The sequence below is a fragment of the Ascidia mentula genome, chromosome 6, assembly GCF_947561715.1.
Source record: "Ascidia mentula chromosome 6, kaAscMent1.1, whole genome shotgun sequence".
NCBI lineage: Eukaryota > Metazoa > Chordata > Ascidiacea > Phlebobranchia > Ascidiidae > Ascidia > Ascidia mentula.
In genome coordinates, this window is record NC_138571.1 from 17922004 (window position 1) to 17944589 (window position 22586).

General features: G+C 38.4%; 2 protein-coding genes across 4 annotated transcripts; both read left to right on the forward strand.

Moving 5' to 3' along the window:
• The first annotated feature begins 353 nt into the window (after positions 1-353).
• LOC145906446 (phosphatidylinositol 4-phosphate 5-kinase type-1 alpha-like) lies at positions 354-11791 on the forward strand. 3 transcript variants are annotated; one of them, XM_082993859.1, is made up of 20 exons: positions 354-465; positions 976-1004; positions 1165-1257; positions 1668-1798; positions 1860-1977; positions 2607-2759; positions 2990-3109; positions 3474-3653; positions 3829-3912; positions 4152-4196; positions 4509-4581; positions 4947-5031; positions 5350-5433; positions 5615-5663; positions 5824-5905; positions 6687-6883; positions 7499-7547; positions 7862-7943; positions 8337-8412; positions 9937-11791. In XM_082993859.1, exons 1-20 carry the CDS (start codon positions 408-410, stop codon positions 10093-10095), a joined length of 1947 nt encoding a protein of 648 aa, XP_082849985.1. In that variant the 5' UTR covers positions 354-407; the 3' UTR covers positions 10096-11791. The 3 variants fall into 3 exon arrangements, with proteins under 3 accessions (XP_082849985.1, XP_082849986.1, XP_082849987.1); XM_082993860.1 differs by having other exon boundaries at positions 979-1004; XM_082993861.1 differs by having other exon boundaries at positions 8337-8456; positions 9937-10073.
• A 1188-nt stretch (positions 11792-12979) lies between these two features.
• On the forward strand, positions 12980-21872 carry LOC145906758 (multicopper oxidase 3-like). The gene is made up of 12 exons (XM_082994209.1): positions 12980-13080; positions 13143-13215; positions 13689-13827; positions 14506-14692; positions 16734-16981; positions 17280-17396; positions 17878-18077; positions 18436-18625; positions 18996-19181; positions 19917-20056; positions 20566-20759; positions 21687-21872. The coding sequence occupies exons 1-12, from the start codon at positions 12993-12995 to the stop codon at positions 21866-21868; spliced, it is 1944 nt and encodes a 647-aa protein (XP_082850335.1). The 5' UTR covers positions 12980-12992; the 3' UTR covers positions 21869-21872.
• Positions 21873-22586: the final 714 nt, after the last annotated feature.

Sequence of the window (22586 nt, forward strand, 5' to 3'; positions counted from 1 at the left end):
GCCTATTCGGTGAATTATGTATTAATGCGGCCCCCTCTAATACTAAACGAAATGCTTGATGCCTGATTAATGATAGTGTGTGTTAAAAGTGCCATAACATAAATTAATAGTGTGATACTTTTAAAAGTTATCCTGTTTTTTTTTGACATACTATTTGTTTGTCCTTTGAAGAGACACATTAAAGGAAATAAAAAAGGGTCACCACCAACATAATTAAATTCTCTGTTTGCATAAATTTTGTGCACCCTTTAACACAGAATTTCCCAACCAATTTTATTAAAATTTTGCTGCATGTGTTCGCAGATTTTGGTTTTGATGATATTTTGAACACACCAAACTTTTTGTGCAGAAGTAGAACCATAAATTTAACTGTTGATGAAACTGTAAATTGGTCATTAAAGAAAGTTATGTCCGCCAAAACTGAAACAGGATTTACTGAACGCAAGCCTCCAGCAACAGAACAAGGTAAGTTGGCACAGCTGTGTTGCACAAATAACAATCCTACTTTAAAAACTTTTTCAACTGGTTTGGGTAAATGAATACGTTTACTTATTTTTCCAGTATTTAACAAAAATAAGATTGGAAAGTTAAACTTTGACAGGGATCTTAGATGTATTTATTATATATTACTTTTTATACAAAAAATTACTCAGCATGATAAAAGATGTGGGGTTATTTGCTCACTTACACCTGCAAAGTATATTCTACATCAGATTTGTGTTGAAACTGAGGAATTACAAAAAAATCTGTTTTTAACACTTTCCTTTGTACTTGCTGGGTATATGTATGTATGATTGTTCCAAAAAGTATATTTCAATCAACTCTCTTGCCAAAGCTTACTGTCAAGGGAATTGTCTTAAAATCAATAAACTATTTTCCATCTTAGTTAAAGTCTCAGGCCTTTGTTAATTGAGGATTAGAAAATGTGCACTGTTTGTGTGTGTGTGTGACTAATTTTCTTTTATATATTTCCAGAAGATGGGCAAGCAGTTGAATCTGAGATGGTAAGTGGAAATTTAAAATATCAATTCCTTTTTGTGGAATTGTGGTAAACCTGATACCCAGTAAACTGTTATTTTTGATATACCTACTTGATTTGTTTAAAACATGGCAATTTGTTTTAGGGAGGTTATTATAACAACAATGTCACTGATTTCTTTGCAGAGTGGCACACTTACCCCACCACATCTTCTTAAGGCCAAGAAAATCGGCCATAGAAGAGTGGACAAGTCGACAGGACAAACCACATACAAAAAGGTGGGCATTGTCGCAACCCACCCAGATTAACAGTGCACAAGAGGCAAAACACTTCTAATGGTTTGGTAGCAGCTTCACATGTGTGTTATTTGTGAATTACATCTCGGCACATAGAACTGGTGCTGGTTGCTTTTTAGTGCAGCGCCTAAAATTCAGTTACACAGGAAAAATGGACTCTATTTCTGAATTGAATGTAATCTTTATGCCGTGAGTAGACCATAGATTGCCTGGTATTTGTATTGCAATCCCCTTGGGAGGTTAAATGAACTCAATAAACCCTTGCCCTTTGTAAATTATATTACATTGTGAAAGCATTATCTCCCACTGCATCCGACTTATAGCATGCAACTTTACCATGTCTTCTCCCTTTTGTGCGGGCCAATATTGACGCCTCTGTACTTGTTTCACAGACACCTTCTTCGGCACTCAGTGGAAGTATTCAACTTGGAATCAGTCACACAGTTGCCGGTCTCAGCGCAAAACCGGAAAGGGATGTTCTGATGCAGGATTTCCAAGTAGTCGAAACCATCACCTTTTCCCCGTGAGTTTTCACAACCACAATAACCTAGTTTTCCACTGATGGTGTATCTGCATTTCTCCAGTGAGGGGTCCAACATTACTCCAGCCCATCATTACGGTGACTTCACATTTAGAACGTACGCTCCAACCGCTTTTAGATATTTTCGAGACCTGTTTGGAATACAACCTGACGACTATATGGTTTGTAAATACCAACATATAAAAATATTTTTTTGTTACTAATGTAGCCAAGCATACTAATAATAAACAAAATGTTCACTCTCTATATATTTTGAACAATGCAAAACATATAATGTAGTTTATGGCAATTGAAAACTCTTTTTCACTTAAATAATTTGTTTGCCTTATATTAAGTAAGTAGGGTTGTACATTGAGTGCCCATTTTGTTTATTATAAACCTTGTCCGAACCCCAAAGGCATCAGGTCAGGGCTGTAACTAACCCACAGCCACTTTTATGTATGCAAAAATGTTATGACTCCCTAAACTATTCAATGCACCAAGAGCTAGTTAATGTTTTACTTGTGTAGGCAAATAGTTGTGGGGCCAATGTAAGGGCAAAACCACATATTTTTGTGGAGTGTGTGAAAAAAGTTAAGTTGAAATTGTTTGTTTAAGGGGTGGGGCACCAATAAAAAAAAAACACGCAATACAAGCCCTGTAGTATTTCCTCTTGGTCCAAGTGTGTGTTCGTTTTTAGTCAACACATTGTGCTTGTACAGCTGCCTTTACTAAAAACACAACTTTCTACTGGCTGCATTGATTCCATAATGTGACTGGCAACATTATGATTGTTTCCACTAAATTTCAGTTATCCATCAGCCAACATCCTTTAACTGAACTGTCTAACCCTGGTGCCAGTGGTTCGTTGTTTTTTGTGACGCACGACGACAAATATATCATCAAAACCGTGCAACACAAAGAAGCGGAATTTTTGCAAAAGCTTTTACCTGGTTACTACATGGTGGGAAACGTCTGTTGTATGGAAACCTTTAATAGTTGTTAAATATTGGCAATGCTTCTTAGATAAATAAAATACTATATATGCTGGATAGTTGAACCAAGCTAACCTGACAGACTGTTGAACAATTACTGAGTGTATATTATGTAAACACCCATCAATGCTTCTTTTATTCACATGAGAGATTTTGGTAGATTTGTAACTGCTTGTAATGAATGTGATTTTTTGTGCAGAATCTTGTGCAGAACCCCAAAACTTTTCTACCCAAGTTTTATGGCTTGTATTGTGTACAATCCTCCGGCAAAAACATCAGAGTTGTTGTCATGAATAACCTTTTGCCCAGAAAAATTAAGGTATGTGCAATTCTCTTTATTGCTACTATCTGCATATAGGTTAAACTGTTATAAATTTGTTTTATTGGTAACAGTGAGACCAATGCTCTCTTTTTAGTGTATATATTTTTATGGAAATTGCTGACAATGTACTTTGCTTATATTTATTGATGGATTATTGACGATTTCAGACATACAACTTAGATATGCTACATGCTGCAGTGGAAAAAATGCAATTTTATTAATTTCCGTTGCTTTGACAATCGTAAAATCACTTTGGTTTCCTTATTCTTTCCACGCAAAATAATCAATTTTTTCAAGCAAAATAATCAATAAAAATAATACATGATGCAAGTTATGAAAATGGCCAATTATGTTGTTTCAGATGCACTTAAAGTATGATTTAAAAGGATCAACGTACAAAAGAAAGGCATCCAGGACGGAGCGTGGCAAAAAGAACCCCACCTACAAAGATTTGGATCTTCTGACTGATTTACCGGAGGGTTTACTACTGGAGCCCGAAATTCACACAGCTATTATGCGAACTATTTCAAGAGATTGTTTGGTAAGCGACATAAGTTTTCACATACAGATAGTAGAATGCGCATAATATTAACACTGTTTCAGAATTAAACAAGTTGCTAATAAAAATCATGCCCTGGTAATTATTACCCAGTAATTTGTCACACCGAGAGCAGGGCATTGAGGATCTAATGACTATTATTTTATACATATTGTAGGTTCTACAATCATTCAAAATTATGGACTACAGTATGTTGCTCGCAATTCACAATCAAGATGTGATGGAAAAGGAAAAGTTCAAGGTAGAATACTTATTTTATCATACTTATCACATGAGTTTTTGATTTCTCATGAAGAGTTTTTATCAAAATATCATTTAAATTCATGTGCAAAAACACTCTGAGAATATGAAGTTTGTAACTACAATGTTCTCAAACCAACGCACAATTTGTTTTCAGTTTAATGTTGTCTCACATAACATGAAAAGGGTTCATTTTTCTCAGTAAACAACATGTGACGTTTATATTTATTTTGCATTTAGTCTAAAGCACTTCCCAATCCTGAAACAGCTTTGGCAGACAAAGAGGTACAAATAATAAACCGTTGTTGACATTGATTAATTTTCTGTTATTCAAATGCACATGTGCCGACAAAATATGTCAGGCAAATTCTGTCCACTGAATTAATTATTTAACTGTCTGCGTAAAACAGCAGTTGGCTTTTTTTTATTTAATCAATTGTGTTGTGTTTATTATGGTGAAAAACGATGCCACCCCTTGTGCATTTGAAACTGTGCTGAGTGGTGTTCTATATCTGATACCTATGTATTATTGTATTATTAATGTATATATTATTGATAACAATACTGTTGGACATGCCGATATAATTTCATGTGCAGAGAGGGCACAGCAGGCAAAGTTCCACTGACTATAACTCTGATGACACTGCACCATCAACCTCAGGTTATTCAGGTAAAAATGTTGGATACATGCCTTGGTAATTTCATCCTTACGACAATCTAATGTTTTTGGTTGTATATACCTTCATACCTGTGTTTGAGTTTAATAAAAAATTTGTTAATTTTTAAAAGAATTACAAGGTGGTGCTATTTAAAAACTTCTAACAAAACAAATTTACTTAAAACACCAAAACAATTGTTGAGAACTTCTGTAGACTACAATATACGCATTAAATTAAGTATAAATTTGCCACATGCCCTTTTTATGCACTGAGTATTCAATCTCTTACACCAATAAGTAATAACCACTTAATTCCTGACACAGAATTAAGTTTCACAATTTTTTGTAAAATTTGAAAATCAAGATGTGTTGTACAGGAGGTAGAGGCAAGAGCAAGACGTTGAATTCTGTTGTTAGCTCGACACTTCTGCGAGAAAAATACAGCCAAGACCTCGACCACTGGTAAGCTGGCAGATCTCTAATCAAAGTAGACTAGGTTTATATGCTTCACAGCCCAGGCATCGGAGGTAAACCTAATGATTTTGATACAATAGCTGTGATCGCCAAGTTAGGACCTGCACAGTGAGCGATCATTGCATGAAACATTACTGCATTTTTTAAGTGTTCTGTACAGAAATTTACAATTTTTTTTTGAAATTTTTTTTTTTGAAATTGAAAAAGAAGATGGCAAATATTGCAAGTGGCTGCTTGTACAAAGTTTCTAAGCATTTTTGTAAATTTCTGATTGCAAGATTTCATTAAAACCTGTGTTTTCATTAGGGCTGGTGGAATTCCTGCTAAAAATAAGAAAGGAGAAAAGTTGTTGCTTTTTTGTGGAATCATTGACATTCTTCAGTGTTACAAGTAAATCTACATTTATTTTTTATATTCCAAGTCATTGCTATTATTATTTTGATGGGAATTTTCTTCAAAAAGCGAAACTGCTACATATACTTGGACAGTTGTAATACTGGTTGTTCAGCAACACAAAACAAATTACCGCTGAAGTTCATATGTCAGCTATATTACTGCTCAATATTTTCAGGTTAAAGAAAAAGATTGAACACACTTGGAAGTCTGTGATAGCGGATGGGGTTTGTTGCTTATAATATTATTTGTTCTGTTGGTGAAAAACATTTTTTTACAAAAATCTCAAAGTGAATGATGGAAATATTTAAAACTTTTTGTAAAATATGTGCTTAAGAGCTGTTTCTTGTGTTTTGTGTTGATGAGAACAAGTTTTTATTTTCACAGGATACTGTGTCCGTGCACCGCCCAGCCTTCTACTGTGAAAGATTTCAGAAATTTATGAGCGACAATGTTTTCAAGCGAGCAGGTTAGAAATCAGACTGAATGTGGCTTGCGTGCGATGTCAGAATAATTTTATTTAAAAACAAAAATAAATTGACTGGATTTCCAGTCTGTCTTCTTTAATGTGAATTAAAGTCTTACTGGTGCTGTTTGTCGTCACTTTCTCCAATCTTAAATGGTTTTTAAAAAATTTGCCATGGGAAGGTATGTCATGCAAGTAAAGCCAAATTTTATGCGGCTATTAATTTTAAAAAAAGCAAAAGGGCTTGGATCCATATTGCATAGTAAAGGAAGTACTAAGCCTTGCATTGTTTTGATTCATAGCGGTGAATTTGCCTGATGTTACTCCTACGTGATGCTGGCTATTGTCTTAAGTTCGCGTCATTATGGCTGTTTATTACGTAGTCCTGGTCTTTAACCTGCGGGTTTGTGTCTTTGCTGTTTAATACAGCAGGAAAAATAATGACAAAAATGTGCTACAGTAAAACAATTTGATAGCTGGTGTGTCCAAAAATGGTCACAGAAACTTAGATTTAGCAGAATTTGATAAATCCCATTCAGTATGCAAAAACAGAGCGGTTCATATATTTAATCCTGTAAGACTTTTTTGTGCTTTCAACTCTGTTTTATTGTATAAACTATACAAACCTCTGGCATCAACAAACAACACCTAATAGCCTAACCACCTCAGAACTTTACTGCAATCTGGCATTTTGACAAACACCTTGCTTGTTCGTCAAGTTTAACCTTTGCTCAGCTTGCGTCCAATTAAATGCTAACTTAACCTTTTCCATCTTCCGTATTAGTGATCTCGAATCAGCCGTCGACCAGAATCCGGGGCCAGTCGACGCGAAAGCCCCACTCGGTCAGCGCGCCGCCCGACACCGCCGCCCGGCCGGGAAACCACGCTGCCCCCCCAACGCAGGGTAATCCCCGGTTACAAGGTCGTCCGGACCTCCTACCGAACGAGACGCCCCGGCCGGAGACGAACACCGAAAGCGAGGTGAGCACGAACGCTGTTGGAAGTTTTGTTGATTGAGATTCAAATATTTTTCAAAGTAGTCGCTGGACCAGTGGTTCTTGGCCTTGTTTTCTCGCATTTTCCACTTTCAGGTTAAACGGAATCCCAATTTCTCTCTAGAAAAATTGAAACTTAGAGGAATTCAATTTTGACCCCATTGCGTGACCAAATTCCAACAAGCGTACGACACACTGTGATACAGAATTTCTCTTGCAACTAATTTTGTATAGTTTGGTGCCGAGTAATTACTTACCTACAACCCTATAATTTCCACCGGTTAAGAACCAGTGCACTAGACAGATCCATGCAAACTCATACTGTGTTACTGGGCATAGTAGGAACACTGTCATTTGTGTAGGCGTTTTTTGTTTTGATTTTTTCTTTAATACTGTTGAAAGAAATGGAACCACTAGAAAACTAATATGAAGCCACTAACAGTTAGAAGCATTGCTATTCGCATTGAAGTTTACATAAAAGTCCCACTTTGATTGTTGTTAACATTGATTTCTTGTGTTCGCGTGAATGCCGCTAGCTGGTCGATGCTTCCATGTACATTAGCGTAGCGTTCAATGAAAACTTAAAACCGATATTTCGTAGGTGAAATCCCCCGACCAGGTCCGAATAGAAGTGGACGGCGCTACAAAAGGTATTTCGTTTTTCTGGCTTGTTTTCGTCGACTTGGCTCATTTGAAAAATGTATATGGCATAATTCAACGCACCTAACCTGCACTAGTTGTATTGTGTTTAAGAAAGTAACCCGGAATTTGATTTTAAGTAGTGTCTTTGGGGGTCCCAAATTCTCGCATATTAAGCCTATCCCTTATAGATTGTATATTGCAAATCGCACTTGCAATGAAACGATTGGAGTTAACGTGCGCTTAAATACATGGATAAGTGCCAAGTTTAATGAGTCGACATTCTATCTCCTAAACGTGTTTTCGTGAATAATTCATTCCACAGATCAATCTCTAAACGACGGGAATTCCAAATTCCAAGACAACAAGCTCACGAATGAAAATGCTGAGCATGAAGACGCGAAGAGGTGAGTGACTTGTTTTTCATGTGATTTCCTCGGTTGGGATAGAGTTTGTGATTGGTTGTCATGTTGGCATCTTTCAGGCTTCTCGTCTAATAAATAACAAATATTGCATTGTTTTTGTCCCCGTATCTTGCACTTTCACCAATGCCAACGCCATGACAAAAAAACACTCGAAAATCGTGATAATGACGATTGTTGTTGTGTGGGCTCATTGTATTTTTCGCATTGATTTTAAATTACAAATATTTGTTGATAAAAATTCAAATTTATTCTTCAAACTTGAAACAGTTGATTTATTGAAATAAAAGTGCCAACTTGAATAAAAAAAGTGTCAGTCAACAGCATCACTGAAATACCGCAGTATTTCCTACACATTTACCTTTCCTGTACATACAGCGACCCGTCGCCGACGGAAACCGACCCCATTGTTGACGTCATAAAGCCGAAATCGCCCCCCGGGGAGGTTCAACTGGTAAACGCACGAAATGTTTATGAGACCAGCGTTTGATATCAATAGTGAGCTTTCCATTTTTTGATTTCATTTTTTGTTCAATCATTGCTCGAAATTGTCTTCTACTCCTAACAAAATTGATTGATTTTAATGATTTTATTTTCCGCAATCTCTCAGTTCCCGAAAAATTCCTGAAACGATTTGTTAACTTCCCAAATCATTTGTTTTGTTAAAAAATTTCAAAGGCAAACATCATGCTGAAGGCCCAAAAATCACAAATAAAGTTCAAAGGCTTTTGGTTTTTATGACCATGATTTATTTCGCGAAATCGTTATCTTTTTATTTCGTCCATCACGATTAATTTCAACTAATAGCCTAATTTCTGACTAAACAAAATCACCATATGTTTCTTCCGACAAAGCAATGACCGCATCGCCCTTCGCCAAATTACTCAGTAATAAGCCTTACAGTGACAACTCAAACCCCAAAAGCAATGAATTGAGCTGTGGTGTTTTTTCAATCTGTGGTGGTCTCTTTTCCGTTATTATCCGCATGGTGGATGATCACGTCTGGTGTTAGATCATGCACGGGGTACTTTCCCCATCAAGAAACCTTCCTTTCATTTTATAACGCCGCGAACATGCTTTGTGACCATTGACCGTTGAAGTCTGCATGGGGCTTGCTTGGCGATGTATTTGAAGGGACTAACGATAGGATAATTAGACACAATGCCATAAACGTCAGACGAAAAAGCAAACCGCGATTCGTAATGTAATGTACGCGGCGCAGACGTTTTTGGAACAACCGTTTACGTGCTGTTTGAGGTTTAATACGTGATTTAGGAAGGAAGGTTTGCTTTGTCGTCTGACGTTTATCGCACTGTCTAATTATACTATCGTCATTCCTTTAAATATATCGCCAAACGAGTAATGCAGTCTACACAACGGTCTATGGTTAAAAACGACAGAAATATTTTAACCGCATAACAGCCGGTGGTGAACAAGGTAATTTACAGTTATGTGCCGTGTCGTCACACATTGCATCGCATGCTTATCATATTGGTGGCCATTGCTCTCATGGTATCGACTCGTCTTGTGTCGAGAAGTGGTCTCGAGTACTCGTCAGGGCTTCGCGCAATTTGCTTTTAGGGAAATTAGCTTCGGTGAGCGCGTGTGCCGGCAAATTACCACGAGCGATCACTGTTCAATAAAGCAGGGTTTCTCAAAGCGTGTGCCGCGAGGAATGTTATTTAAAATGTCATGGACTTCCACTGCAATTGTATGTTTCCTTGATGCCAATATATAAAAATAAACAACGTTCGGAACTAAAACCCGCCCCGAATTCGTCCACCTAACCAGGACCACCTGTTGTTTTGTAACTTGAACTAACTTAAACGTTAGTAGTGCCGCAAACGAATTAAGAGGACCCGAGTTTGCCGCGAGTCAAAAAGTTTGAGAAATCCTTGGCATAGAAACCTGCGCTTTCTCAAAAGGGGTTTCCCCGTTTTTCTGGAGCCTCCATTCACAAAAATTTCTTTCCACGCAGGAAATGACCGATTTCTCGAATGCCGACGATCGTGCGCCCGCTAGTGGCGAAAGCGATGAGCTTCACGAAGAACCGAAAGACAAAAGCGGCAAAAATGAAGCGCCACCACTGTCGGCTGTGGAAAACCCGACCAACGTTATCCATGGTACCGCCTTCTAGAACTATCACCTTCATATGCACGACACCGTCCCGATGTTAATTTTCGCGCCAAATCTTCGTTCGCAAAGCGGCCAGGTGCATTTTTCTGAGACGTTGCTGTTTCCAAAGCTTTGCCTGCGTTGGAACATGTATTGGAAACTGTTCAAGCTCATCTGGTAATTGGCAATATTCGTTACGGATTAAACGGGAAATTTGTGTGGATCGGAATTTCGAGTTTAACCACTCAAGCATTCGCATGAAGCACAAAAACCTGCACCACCTCCACGTTGTCCAGATTTTTAAACTGTTTTTTTCCCCAACAAATTAACTCGGTCATCGTCCCTTCCATTTTCCTTTGTAAATCACGATTTTTTTCTCAATCCTAATAACTCACATCAAAATGTCCTGCTTTTTTGCTGACGTTTTTCCGAGCCGTCGCATTCTGTAGAAATCCAAAAACAGTTCACCACTGTTAACAGTTCAACGCACGCTTACAATAACATTTTTCATTACAAACGCAACTATTATCTGACCTTGCATGTTGTAGCAAGCAAAAGGTGTTTGGGGCCCACCAAAAATCACTTCGTAGTCAATCGACACGTTCCGATTGTTTCGCTGTGGCTGCTTGATATAATTAAGCAACTGTTGATCCACGTCTATGTCGATTTATTCATCAATAGATAATGTTACGCTCTTCGCTTTGATTTGCCTGTTGGTTTAATTCGCTCACAAATGGTTAACTTGCTGTTAAAAATAGGTGACATATTTTAAATACGTCATTGAAACTAGGAACAACTCCAGCTTGCAATCGTGTTATCTCCGCTGTTTAAACTTAATCCCTTTGCCAATAAAGTAGCCTTCCATTTTACACGTTTATTTGTTCATTAACAACGTGCGATATTTTTGGCTCCAACTGTTCTCGCGTGGGGTGGAACCTGACTTTCCTGTCTGCTATAACTTCCTTCAGTGCATAACACGCTTTTTTGTGCAACTCAACTGTGCCGAAAGGATATAAGACTGGATTGAGGAGATCAGTGCAATAGTAGAAGCACCAGACACAAGTTGAAAATCTAAATAGGCTTTTTGTGTGTGGCACCTAAACCGTTACAATTTGTTTGTTGTGGTACCTGATTCTTCGCTATTTAATTTTTTTGTGTCTCTTGGTTTTGTTGTGTCGTCGTTCCCGGTTCGGAACATGTAGAAAAATCCTCTGTAATTGTCGCAGCTTGAACAGTAGCACATATTCTACAAAGTAGCACGCAAAAGCAAATATTTTCTTCTGTCTGTCCTGCAGAAGAACTTTTCTAGAATTACGCTGTATGCAGTCGGTCTTGCTGTGAACGACAATGCAATTTTCGGCTTTCCAGATAAACCGTTGCGTCTGGCAAAGTGGTTTCTGCGCACCTGTTGTACGAAATATTCCCGGGTAAATGCGTATTCCCGTCGTATGAATATCCGCGCTTTGTGCTCGTCCTTTCCTTATTGTTGATCTCGCGACTTTTTTCCTCGCAGTCTCTCGAATTTCCCTTTTTTCCTGTGTCTCTCTTTTTTTCCTCGTCGCCGACGTCCGAAAGAAAATGACCTATTGTGCGTAGCGTTGATTGGTTTTACACTCTGTTATTTTCGTTCTCGTCGCTAGAAATACATAAGCACAGACGTCATCAAGTATGACGTGCGCATTCTTTTCGTTGTGACGTAATAAATTATGTCTTCACTGGATCGCGTCTTAAATGAGAAAAACAGGAATAGAAGGAGCTGGAATTTCCTGTAAAGCTACCGGAGCCAGTTAAGGATAGCATTAAGAGCTTGAGTTGCAAGTTCTTTTTAATAATCTGTGAGTTACGTGATTATCTATACCTTTATTGTAATATGCACAGGCGTTTTTCCGCACGCGTTAAGGTTTGGTGGTGCGTTTTGGGACCAGTATCAGCTTACATATATGCAGTAGTTGGCCTTGTTGTCACGCTGACCTCAAATCATTCAGAAGCAAAAAGGAATTTAAATACGGTTTTCCTTTTAGTTGTCACCACTGCGTGTCAATGTTATCTATCAAATGTATTTGTAAATATTCGGCTTTTGCCTCAAAGCCCGATTCGTTGCAAGCAATAACGACCCCAAAGTCTGGAATTTGGAGAGAAAGCGTAGCCCTATTATCACGCGTTGTTGCAGCAACTACTTCCGTTGCCAGAAGTTGCTCCTTTGTGGTGCGGATATTTCTTTGTTTAATTGTTTGCTCAGAGCCGTGCGTTACACTAAGATGCTAAAAGGGTCTGTAAACTGCCTGACATAATATGCTAGTTTCTTCCTCCCTCTGGCAGTGTTTCAAGTCAACCTATAGCATGTCAATTTTACATCCCACAAACCAATAAAGCCGGCACACTTTTACGTCGTGAAGCAACGCTTATGATTTTCTTCAATCTGAAATCAATCTGAATAAAAAAGCCAAAACTATTATGCTGTTGATCATATTACATAAAGTAGTAGACGTTTCGAACTATAACTGGGTTCAGTGCTATAATGAGCTACACGCAGTATTATTATAGTACTGATGATGAACCCAGTTAGAGTTTGAAACGTTTACTACTTTGAGACATCCAATTTTTGAGGAAATAAGTACAGCATTCGTATTGTCAAAACTATAGCCCGCATTGTATATATTTTTGAGTTTTTAATTACTGAAAAACATTTGTGCACAGTAGATCTTGCGTTATCTTAGCTGTTTACCTTGCTTCTGTTTTTCACCCTCTGCAGTCACAAAAACTGATGGTGCCTAAATGTATTTCTTTGGTATTAAATATCTATACACCCATAATGCTATTCTTGCATGTACGCAAATAGAACAGTTCTTTTTAATTTATAGAGATGTCTATTTGATCGGTATTTTCAGTTTTGCTTAGAAACTAGCATATTTCGTGAAGATGTTTGCGTTTTCAAGAGAACTTTTTGATTACATCCTTGTTGTACATTGGGTTTTGATTTTGGCTGCATCGGCAAATACGGTTCCTGGTAAGCATTTAATTCAATGATGTTTTCTCAGTTTAATACCAACATATCTACTCTCCCTACAGGCCAAGCGTGCGACCGTCCCTGCAAAGATGCAACGCTTTCCATGACTTGCGAATTCAACTTTACACTGGAGTGGTATGAGATTTTTAAATGAATGTTTGCTTTTGGGTGCTTTCGGTTGTTTGGTTTTGAATATTTTACTCTCTTGATACTTGATATATATCGCAAGAATATACGATAATAGGTTCATCGTTTAAACGAACGCATTTTTTTAAGTATTATTATAATGAGCATTAAGCAGCCACATTATTTCCTGACTTGTACCTAAGCATGGTTTCTTTAGGAGTGTCTCTTGAATGACATTTTCTCGTAATGGCCTGATTGGTCACGTTGAAATAAATGGTATTTATACAATAGTTGGACATGAACCCCACAAATTATATCGCAGCAGCGCTTGTCGTATGATATATAACCAAATGTAATAAAATCCTGAACAAAATGAAAAGTTTCGGAATAATAATAAAATATGGATAATCTTCTCGCCAAAGGGGAACATTTTATACGTACTACAGTCGTTTTATGCATTAAGAGCAAATGATTCCTTCTAGGTACGCCACCATGTCAAAGGCCTGCTACGAATGTCCTCGAGTCGAAGCTGATTGCTTCAGGCCCCATTGCATTGCCGGCGACGGATTTCCGAGAGCTGTAACAGTAGTCAACCGGCAACTACCAGGCCCTGCAATAGCGGTAGGGAAAGGTTACTAAATGTCACTTGCTGTCGATGACTTAAATTCGCCCTTTAAGTGTGTCAAGCTTGCAAACTGAACAGACTTCGTGATTTTAGCACTTTGTTCATTCGTACAGGCCCCAATACCTTTGACTAGTCATATTATTCATTTGTATATCCACAGAAGATTCTTTTCAGTATACTAGCTTTTCACTACATACAATGGCAGCTGTCCGTTAAGACTAAAAAATAATTAAGGTTGAAAAAAACGTTTTGCTCACGCGCTGAAGACCAGTAGTTTTTAAAATAAACAAAAAACGAACCGAAAACGACGCGAATCTGTAGTGTTTCCACCACGTGACAAAATAAGAAAAAAAAAATTATGCGTCGTTCCCTTGAAGACATTGAAAGGTATCTGTGCACATTGAACATCATTAAAGTATTCTTGTTATTTGACATGAGTTGAATTTGAGCCGGGATTTGAACTAATGATGTCCCGGCCACGAATCTCGATCAGGTTTTCCCCCCTTTTTTTTGACCGCACCGGGATTTGAACTCTATATGGGACGCTATTTACGAAACCAGACAAGTGTTGCGCCACCTTGTGGCCGTATTCCCCAAACGGGTGCTAGTCCACCTAACGGACGCACAGGCCTCGCTCTACGCCGTGCAGTACCAGAATTCGCGATTGTGTTCAGGTATGCAAGGGAGATACGGTCCTAGTGCACGTTCGAAACTTCTTGGACAACGAAGAAGGAACCGCGATTCACTGGCACGGAATATATCAGAACGGGACGCAGTGGATGGATGGGGTGCCGATGTTGACGCAGTGTCCCATACCGGCCAAGACCACTTTCACGTACAAGTTCAAAGCAAATCCCTCAGGTGATTCTAGAGAAATTGATCCCAATTCTCCACAAAACAATCGGCAGTTTTAAGTTAATCAGCCGCTTTTTCCTGACAAGTCGGAGCGAGATTTGAAAAATCAAGCTCCCGGTAAGGTTTGAACTCACGACCCTGGGCTAATCAGGACAAACGTTCTATCAATTGAGCTACAGGAGCTCAGTGGTCTCACGGGGTATATTGTGGCCAACGTACACTGGTGCGCAAGCGCACAACTTGCCAGGCAACCTTGGGAGCTCTACCAATATAATCAGACAACCCAGTAATGTTTAACCCTTTAAGCCCCACCAAGCCAATGTATTGGCTTTGGCCAGACAGCAGAGCGCCTTTTTTCTTTCGGGCATATCTCACGCTGTAGTGCGCGTAACGACTTGAGGTTTTTACCAACGGAAGGCGCAAGGGCTGTAGTTTCACATAAACATAACAAAGTTGTACCTTTGTATTTGAACTTTTTTGGTAAATTGTCATTGTTTGAAACCAAATTTTTGGAAAAATTAGCAGAAAATTTTGAGTGATGTCACTGCATACTTTGTCTAATAACTTATTATCTGTACGTTGTGACTAGAAATGATCTTCGTAAGAATTGTGGAGGAAGGTCTGACCTTTCCGATGGTGTGTTTTTTTCGCTGTATGACGTCACAATGACTATATATTTACATGCAAATCCAGATGTATTGAAAAATTAGCCAAAAAATTTTTGGTATCATTGCATACCTTGCCTAATAACTTTTTATCTGTAAGTTGTACCTGGTAATGATCTGCATAAGAATTGTAGAGGAAGGTCTCACCTTTCTAATGGTGTGTTTTTTAGCATCCTATGACATCACAATGACTATATATTTACATGCAAATATGGAGATAACAATTTGTTTTGCTTTGTATTTACGTTGAACACAATTGAAACCAAACATTATTGACTAATGTGATAATCCCTAAAGCATGGCCAAATACATAAACCAACATTGAGTAATTCTTTCCTCTGCATAACAATAACCAATGGTTTTCGAAGGGTATATCCAAAACATATTCACAAAAAGTTCAATGATGGTGATTTGGTGATGTTACAGTCACCTCTGCAACATCCCTGATGCATAATTTGGTATCAAAGCATCATATATATATGGAATTCATGCAAATATGCAATTCATATATTCATGCAATTTGTTCAAGAATCAAACAGTTGTGGGCGTGGCTGTGGGCGTCATCCAGTAAATGGGGTAGCTTCAATTTCATACAGCTGATTTTTTCCTTGTCTTTTTTATACATTGTCTCTGTTATTTCATGGAAAAGCTTTATATGCACTGGCAGAAGGCTTGTCTATTTAATTATCATTATATATTGATGTTATGCCTTTTTTTCATCAAGTTGCTGACATACACTACCAGTTGAACACATAAAGAAACAAACAAAAATTTTTTTTTTAGAAGTGCTGTCAAATTCATCTGCTATCAGTTAGCAAACGTCTGAGCTGTGTAACAAAGCTTACAAGCCTTTTTACAAGCAACAACTAACAATATATATATAACTTATACCAAAATAACTCTCTAAAATTTCAGTTTACTAGACAGTACCGTCGCTCAAAAATTTCAAATGTAGCGATCCGTTTTTTCGCTTCATTGCGTCTTGCTGTTCACATGGATTCAGGCAACAGTCGAATTATTTTAAAATTCGCACAATTTCGGGAGTTATGGACGTTTTTATAAAGGGTACTATGGCTTGAAAGCTGTTTTAGTAGGGGTGGTTGTATTTTTAGCTATAACTACACGAAAACATGGAGTTATTGAACTGGAAAAGCGATGATTGTGTAGAGTATGAATTTTCCTATCATTTTTGTGTTGAAATTTTTAGTCTAGCGTTTGTAGAAATAAAGTTATAGGTACCTGAACTTAAGCAAAATTTTTTTTCAAAAATTTTTAATTTTTAAAAAGTGATTGCGGGGCTTAAAGGGTTAATGCAATGTTTCTTTGCATGAAAAGTCACTGCGTAGCCTTTTCTAATGGCCACACAAAACTCTATTCCACAGGGACCCATTGGTGGCACGCCCATGCCGGCTTCCAACGAGTAGACGGGGTCGCAGGGGCTCTAGTGGTCCGGACTAGAGAAGGCGAGAACCCTCATGCAAATCTCTACGACGTGGACAGCACCAACCATACCATGATGGTGGGAGACTGGTTGCACCAGACTACCATGACGAAATACGTTCTGCACCACCATTCCTCTGGAAATAACAAAGGGGAGAGTATGCTGATTAACGGCCGGGGTCGGTCAGAGGTAAACGTTGTTGTGGTGGTGTGACATCGTAATGCCACGAATTTCATATATTGTTTTTTGGGATTTGTTTTGTGGAAAATTGGTTCTGAATTCCTGGAATTGATAAACCACATCAATGCGTAAACCTGAAATACATCGTAATGCAATTTGACAAACAGAATCAGAGTTGTAGTAGCAAGTGAGCTGCATTATATGCAATCAGGACAACACTTACCTTTATAAGAAAAAGCTGCTTTGAACTGATTTGTCAGCATGTCGTAAATGTTGGCAGTTTGTACACATTGGTTTGTATGAATAGGATTCCACATGCGACGGAAAACCATCATCCACACCGTTTGAGAAGTTTCTTGTCGAAAGCGGAATGAAATATCGTTTCCGCGTCATAAGCAATGCTGGCGTGTTTTGCCCTTTCGAGGTAAGCGGCGTGGACTAAGTTGAACACATTTAAATAAGAGCCTGCTACTGAATGCATTGGCGCCGCGACTCGCAACAGAAATAGGAGGTATGACGGTGATATAACAAAAATAGTTATTTTTGATACGAAAATCCGAAAAAATAGTTTTTCTTGTAATAATCATTGTTTTTTGCAAGCACCTGCGGTGTCGCTAACCAAAAACATGTTATAATGATATCGGCGAAGCCTAAATGCAAAACTTCTCCGCAATTTATAAACTAATAAATCTGATGCAGTAACGCAGTAAAACGTTTTTTCAATAGGTGCCTTATTTTCTGCCAAAACTGCATTTCTGTATCGTATTCATTGTTCTCTGCAAAAACCTGGTGCTCCGCAGACCCCGAATACACCAGGATGACGCCTGTGAACATTTAATTACAAAACTCCACCAATGACCGCTTTTATAACCTGATGCAGTAACATTGTTCACTCCTCCGTATAGCTTTCCGTGGACGGTCACGTGCTGACCATAATAGCAACCGATGGCATCGACGTTGAACCATTCAAAGTGACTTCTGTGGTCGTGCACGGCGGTGAACGTTTCGATTTCGTATTGAATGCAAACCATAATGCCACCTCGTACTGGATTCGAACACAAGGCATGGCAGATTGCCGCAATCAGTCACAAAAGGCCATTTTGAGGTATAGCAAGCGAGATTTTGACGTGTCATTGACGTAGGAAATATGATAACAATTGTTGTTATTTTTTGACAAAAAAGGTGACGAAAGTAAGCAAGTTGTGTGTGACCATTTAGATGTTTATATTCCCACTGCTTAATATAACCACTCATAAGGTTGTTACGGGACGAACTCTTTCCTTTCATGTTTTTTTTATATACAGTAATACTGTAGATATTAAATACAAAAGCAGTCACTGCTGAATATACCAGAAGGGTTGACACATTATACTGCTAAGTTGACACACTGTACTGCTAAGTGTTGTATGACAAACAATATTTTAGCGGCAAAATTAACTGAAATTTTTCATGCTTTTATTTAGGTACGTCAACACGCCGAACACGTCACCATTGACGTCACCACTGACGTCCACGGTTCAATTGAACCCGTTGAACAAGCGGGACAGCGCAGAAAACGTGTATATCTCTAATCTAAAAACGGTGGATGTTTTCGACACCAGGCTCTACAATAAACCCGACGCCGTTCATTTCTTAGGATTTGACTTCAAAAAGGTAAATGAAACAAATAAAAGCGCACTGTGTTAATTTACATCAGTTAGTTTCTCAAATACGTTTATTATAAGCAAGAACTACGGCGTGAGTCCGGAATAAATACAAAAGAATCCGAACATTGAACTGTGACCTGCGAAGAAGTAATTTTCCCCGAGCAAATAATTGGCAGTTTTATTATCCGCAAACAACTTGCATGCCATAAATGTCTCTGCCTACTTTTTGTGTGCGCACCTGCGTGTGTTGTGACTAAAAACAGTACAGACAGCACTAAGAGGACACATTTTTATTAGGATCGAAATTGCACACTTCATTTTTATGTATCACAAAATTCGCCAAAGAAAGAATAAAATATCCTGTCTTGTCACAAAAGGTCGACAACCCAGTTTATCACGACCCCGCGTATTATCCAATTCGCTTGGTGTCCCGCAACAACCATCTCTACTCGCCCCAAATCAACAACATCAGCTGGAAATCCCCGTCATCGCCCCTGCTGACTCAACCTGGCGATGTGGACGATACCTATTTCTGCAATCTGGACGAACCTAGCGGAAATCGGGTACGACCGTATATGGTACATACATTTACACTTATTTTTTCATGACAAAGCATTCACCGGCGGTTTATTCGCAACAAATTTGTCACACCATTTATAAAAAAATGGATCGCTGACTGATTTTCACCTGAACAAAATGCCATAAAATGTAATTGTGTTGTTTCAGACCAAAACCTAATAAGGCTTCTTTGGCAACACGCATCACTCCTAAGAAAAGCAAACACACAGATGTTTGGCACGAATATCATACGTAGAAAACCAGAAAATATTTTCCAAGCGTTGTCCTCCATTACATGCTTTATGTTGTTCCAACTTCCAACGTTAAATCGAGTTTTTTTGCAGACAGATTTTAAGACACTTTCACAGGGAAAGGTCACACAAATGTTTGGCACGCGATAGATAGTAAGCAACATAAATTACACGCATCCCTGTTTGAGCTGAGCACCCCTGATCCAGGCAATTATCTCTTTCCTGCATCACTGTATGACGAACTTACTCTGATCAATAATATAAAATTTAATAGCAACGAATTGATAACTTGACATTTGCGGTCGATGCAAGCGTAATTTTCGTATACCAGCAGCGCACGATTTATCCCTGTGTATACTCAACAAAAACTGCGACCCAAAAAAGTTAAAAAATGTCAACAAAGCCCGCTATAACGGCGTAAGTCCGCACTTGGAAATTTATTTAGCCTAAAATCCCGGTTTGAGATTACTTGTACGTCACCATTTGTAGTTCCGATCGTGTACCCACGTGTACGACGTCAAAGTCGGCGATCTGGTTGAGTTGATTGTCTTCGACGAAGGATTTACGTTCGACGCCGGTCATCCGATGCATTTACACGGCCAGCATTTCGCCGTCGTTGCCATGGGCAAGTGAGTGCATTCGAGCGTGTGAAAACAAACGGAATGTTTGCGCAATGTTGTTCTGCAATAAAAATTAGCATACGTCTTTGGCGCTTTAAACAACTTTAATTTTTACTTTTGCAAGTTGCAATAAACCGAGAAATAACAACCATCAACTAAATCAATGGTTCTGAAACTGCGGTGAATTCACCACTAGAAAGAAATGTTGTATTTGCATGAGGATGGATTTGTGTAAAGTGTAGTTTTTGGCGGGTTATTGGCAGCATTTGTCAAGCGCCCGACCCACATACAAAGAAAAGAAAACCTGATCGGGATTCGTGTCCAAGATGTCCTGAGCCCTAACCCCGGTGTGGTCGAAAAAAATGTAGTTTTTAAAATTTTAGTTCAGACATTTTACCAATTGTAAGAGCCTAGTTTCTCTTCCCAATATACTGAAATAACCAAACTCCATTTGCGATTTAAATTCCTGTTAGCTTTGAATATCGGTGAAAAGTAACATCACTGATTTTTATAAACAGGGTGGGAAATAATCTTACAACAGCTGCAATGAGGAATCTGCATCAATCCGGAGGAATTAAATATAACTTTGACAGACCGGTAATGAAAGACACGGTCATTATACCCGACGGTGGATACGCGGTATTGAGGTTCTTGGCTGAAAACCCCGGGGTTTGGGCTTTTCACTGCCATCTATCCTTTCATCTCGAAGCAGGTTTGAAGTTTTTTATTTTTCGGGGAAAACTTGGTTTGATCGAAGCTAATTTCAAAACCGTTTGGGGGCAATGTTTTTTTTTTGTAAATTTTGCTTGAAATGAATATGCAATACCAGATTATGAATCAACTTTATTAACACCATCTTTTTTTGGAATGTGTTTCTGAGGTAATAGCCTATCTTTTGTATGTTTTAGGACCGCATAAGAGTTGACAAAGCGTTGTTTTTCACTAGGTCTAGCATTGCAGCATTTTTTGGAATGACAAAGCGCGTTGTTCTATTATAACTATGATATGTTTGCAATGTTTATTTACCTGTATTTGAAGCAAGTAAACCGCTGGTACTTAACATTGCAATGCTAGACCAAAGAAGCGATTCTCAATAGGGCGTGCGCGTTATCGGTGGGCCCTGACATAATTATGGTGCAGTGTGGAGGTATGAGACTTAGGTAACCATCCCCTTGTACTTCCAAACCCAATCATAGGTAACTTGCCCTGCCGTTGCTGTTTCAAAATTTCGCTTTTACAATGATTTTACAATCCCTTTCGCTCAAATCAAAATTAATTCGGGTGGTGCGAAAATCGAAAAATGAAATTTACAACCATTGGACAAAAAAAGTCGTGGAAATTCCCCCCAAAAAAAAGTTTTTTATTCAACAATCGGTAAACTTTGGGGTAGGAAAAACACGAGTCAAACCCATGCAATTCACAGTTCACTTACCACAATCATATTTGATCTCAAATTTACATAACTTTTCAACTCCGTCACAAAAGCGTTTCTGCAAAAACTTGGCATAAGTTCTTGCCGAAACGTTTTTCGTTCATGAAACGTGACAATTATGTTAACAGCAGTTTGGGCCAGTCTTTTTATTCTCAGAATTATGAGTAAATCCGTAAATGGTGTTCCTAAACTTGACCTTGTTCGAAGGAATGATGGTGTCATTTCGAGTTGGGGATCAGAACGCAGTTAAAGGAATCCCTCCCAACTTTCCGAAATGTGGAGACTGGAGTCCCAGTGGAAGTCGAGCTTCGGGAAATCTGAGAATTTCGTTTATGATTTTGGAAACGAGCGCTTTGCTTTCTTTGTGTTTCTTTTTGTTTTACAACTAGTGTATGCAGCGTAAAATGACGATATTTGCAACTATTAGGTTCGCTTACATTTTATAAAATTGTAGAGTTGATCACACAAATCGCACCAGTTTGTTGTCACGGTGTCTCAGTTCGTTAGCTAAAAATTACGTAAAAAACACAACACCACACGAAAATTTGTTACGTGCACCAATGTAGCAGAAGAACAACAAGCGAAAATACACACCATGCGTAATTAAGGTCATATTGTGATATCAGGCAAAGATTCAAGTGCGGGGTGGTGTCTGGTTGAAATTAATTTTAACCTTTGTTTTGCTTTCACACAATTAAGTAAAGACATATTAAAATAGCGCTGTTTAGAAATGCGTAACGGAGGTTAGATGGAAAGTTTGGTTCCCGTGAGAAATTTCTTACCTCTGTCGTATTTGGACCAAAACGTGACAGCAGCGTTGTTGACGGTTAAATATCGTAGAACGTTCGTTCTCACGCTGCGAATCCCAAGTTGAAAAAAATTCAAATGAACCAGGTGGAAGTGGATTGTTTGATCAAAATACGGGTAGAACTGTATCAGTGAGTTTACGTGCACTATTTCCTATTTCCTATATTCTATTTGGATGTCCGTTTAACGTCAGCCAGAGAATAAATCAATTAAGACTAGAGTCAGAAACCTATGTTTTGAGATCCACAATCAAATAACCAGAAAATATCCATCGTTTTTGTTATTGTAGCATCAGTCGTT

Coding starts and splice junctions, on each gene's coding strand:
- LOC145906446 (XM_082993859.1), top strand. CDS start 408: ATGTCCGCCAAAACTGAAACAGGATTTACTGAACGCAAGCCTCCAGCA. Junction 3,654..3,828: donor CTATTTCAAGAGATTGTTTG/GTAAGCGACATA, acceptor TACATATTGTAG/GTTCTACAATCATTCAAAAT. Junction 5,906..6,686: donor CAATGTTTTCAAGCGAGCAG/GTTAGAAATCAG, acceptor CTTCCGTATTAG/TGATCTCGAATCAGCCGTCG.
- LOC145906758 (XM_082994209.1), top strand. CDS start 12,993: ATGTTTGCGTTTTCAAGAGAACTTTTTGATTACATCCTTGTTGTACAT. Junction 13,081..13,142: donor ATCGGCAAATACGGTTCCTG/GTAAGCATTTAA, acceptor CTCTCCCTACAG/GCCAAGCGTGCGACCGTCCC. Junction 14,693..16,733: donor GTTCAAAGCAAATCCCTCAG/GTGATTCTAGAG, acceptor TCTATTCCACAG/GGACCCATTGGTGGCACGCC.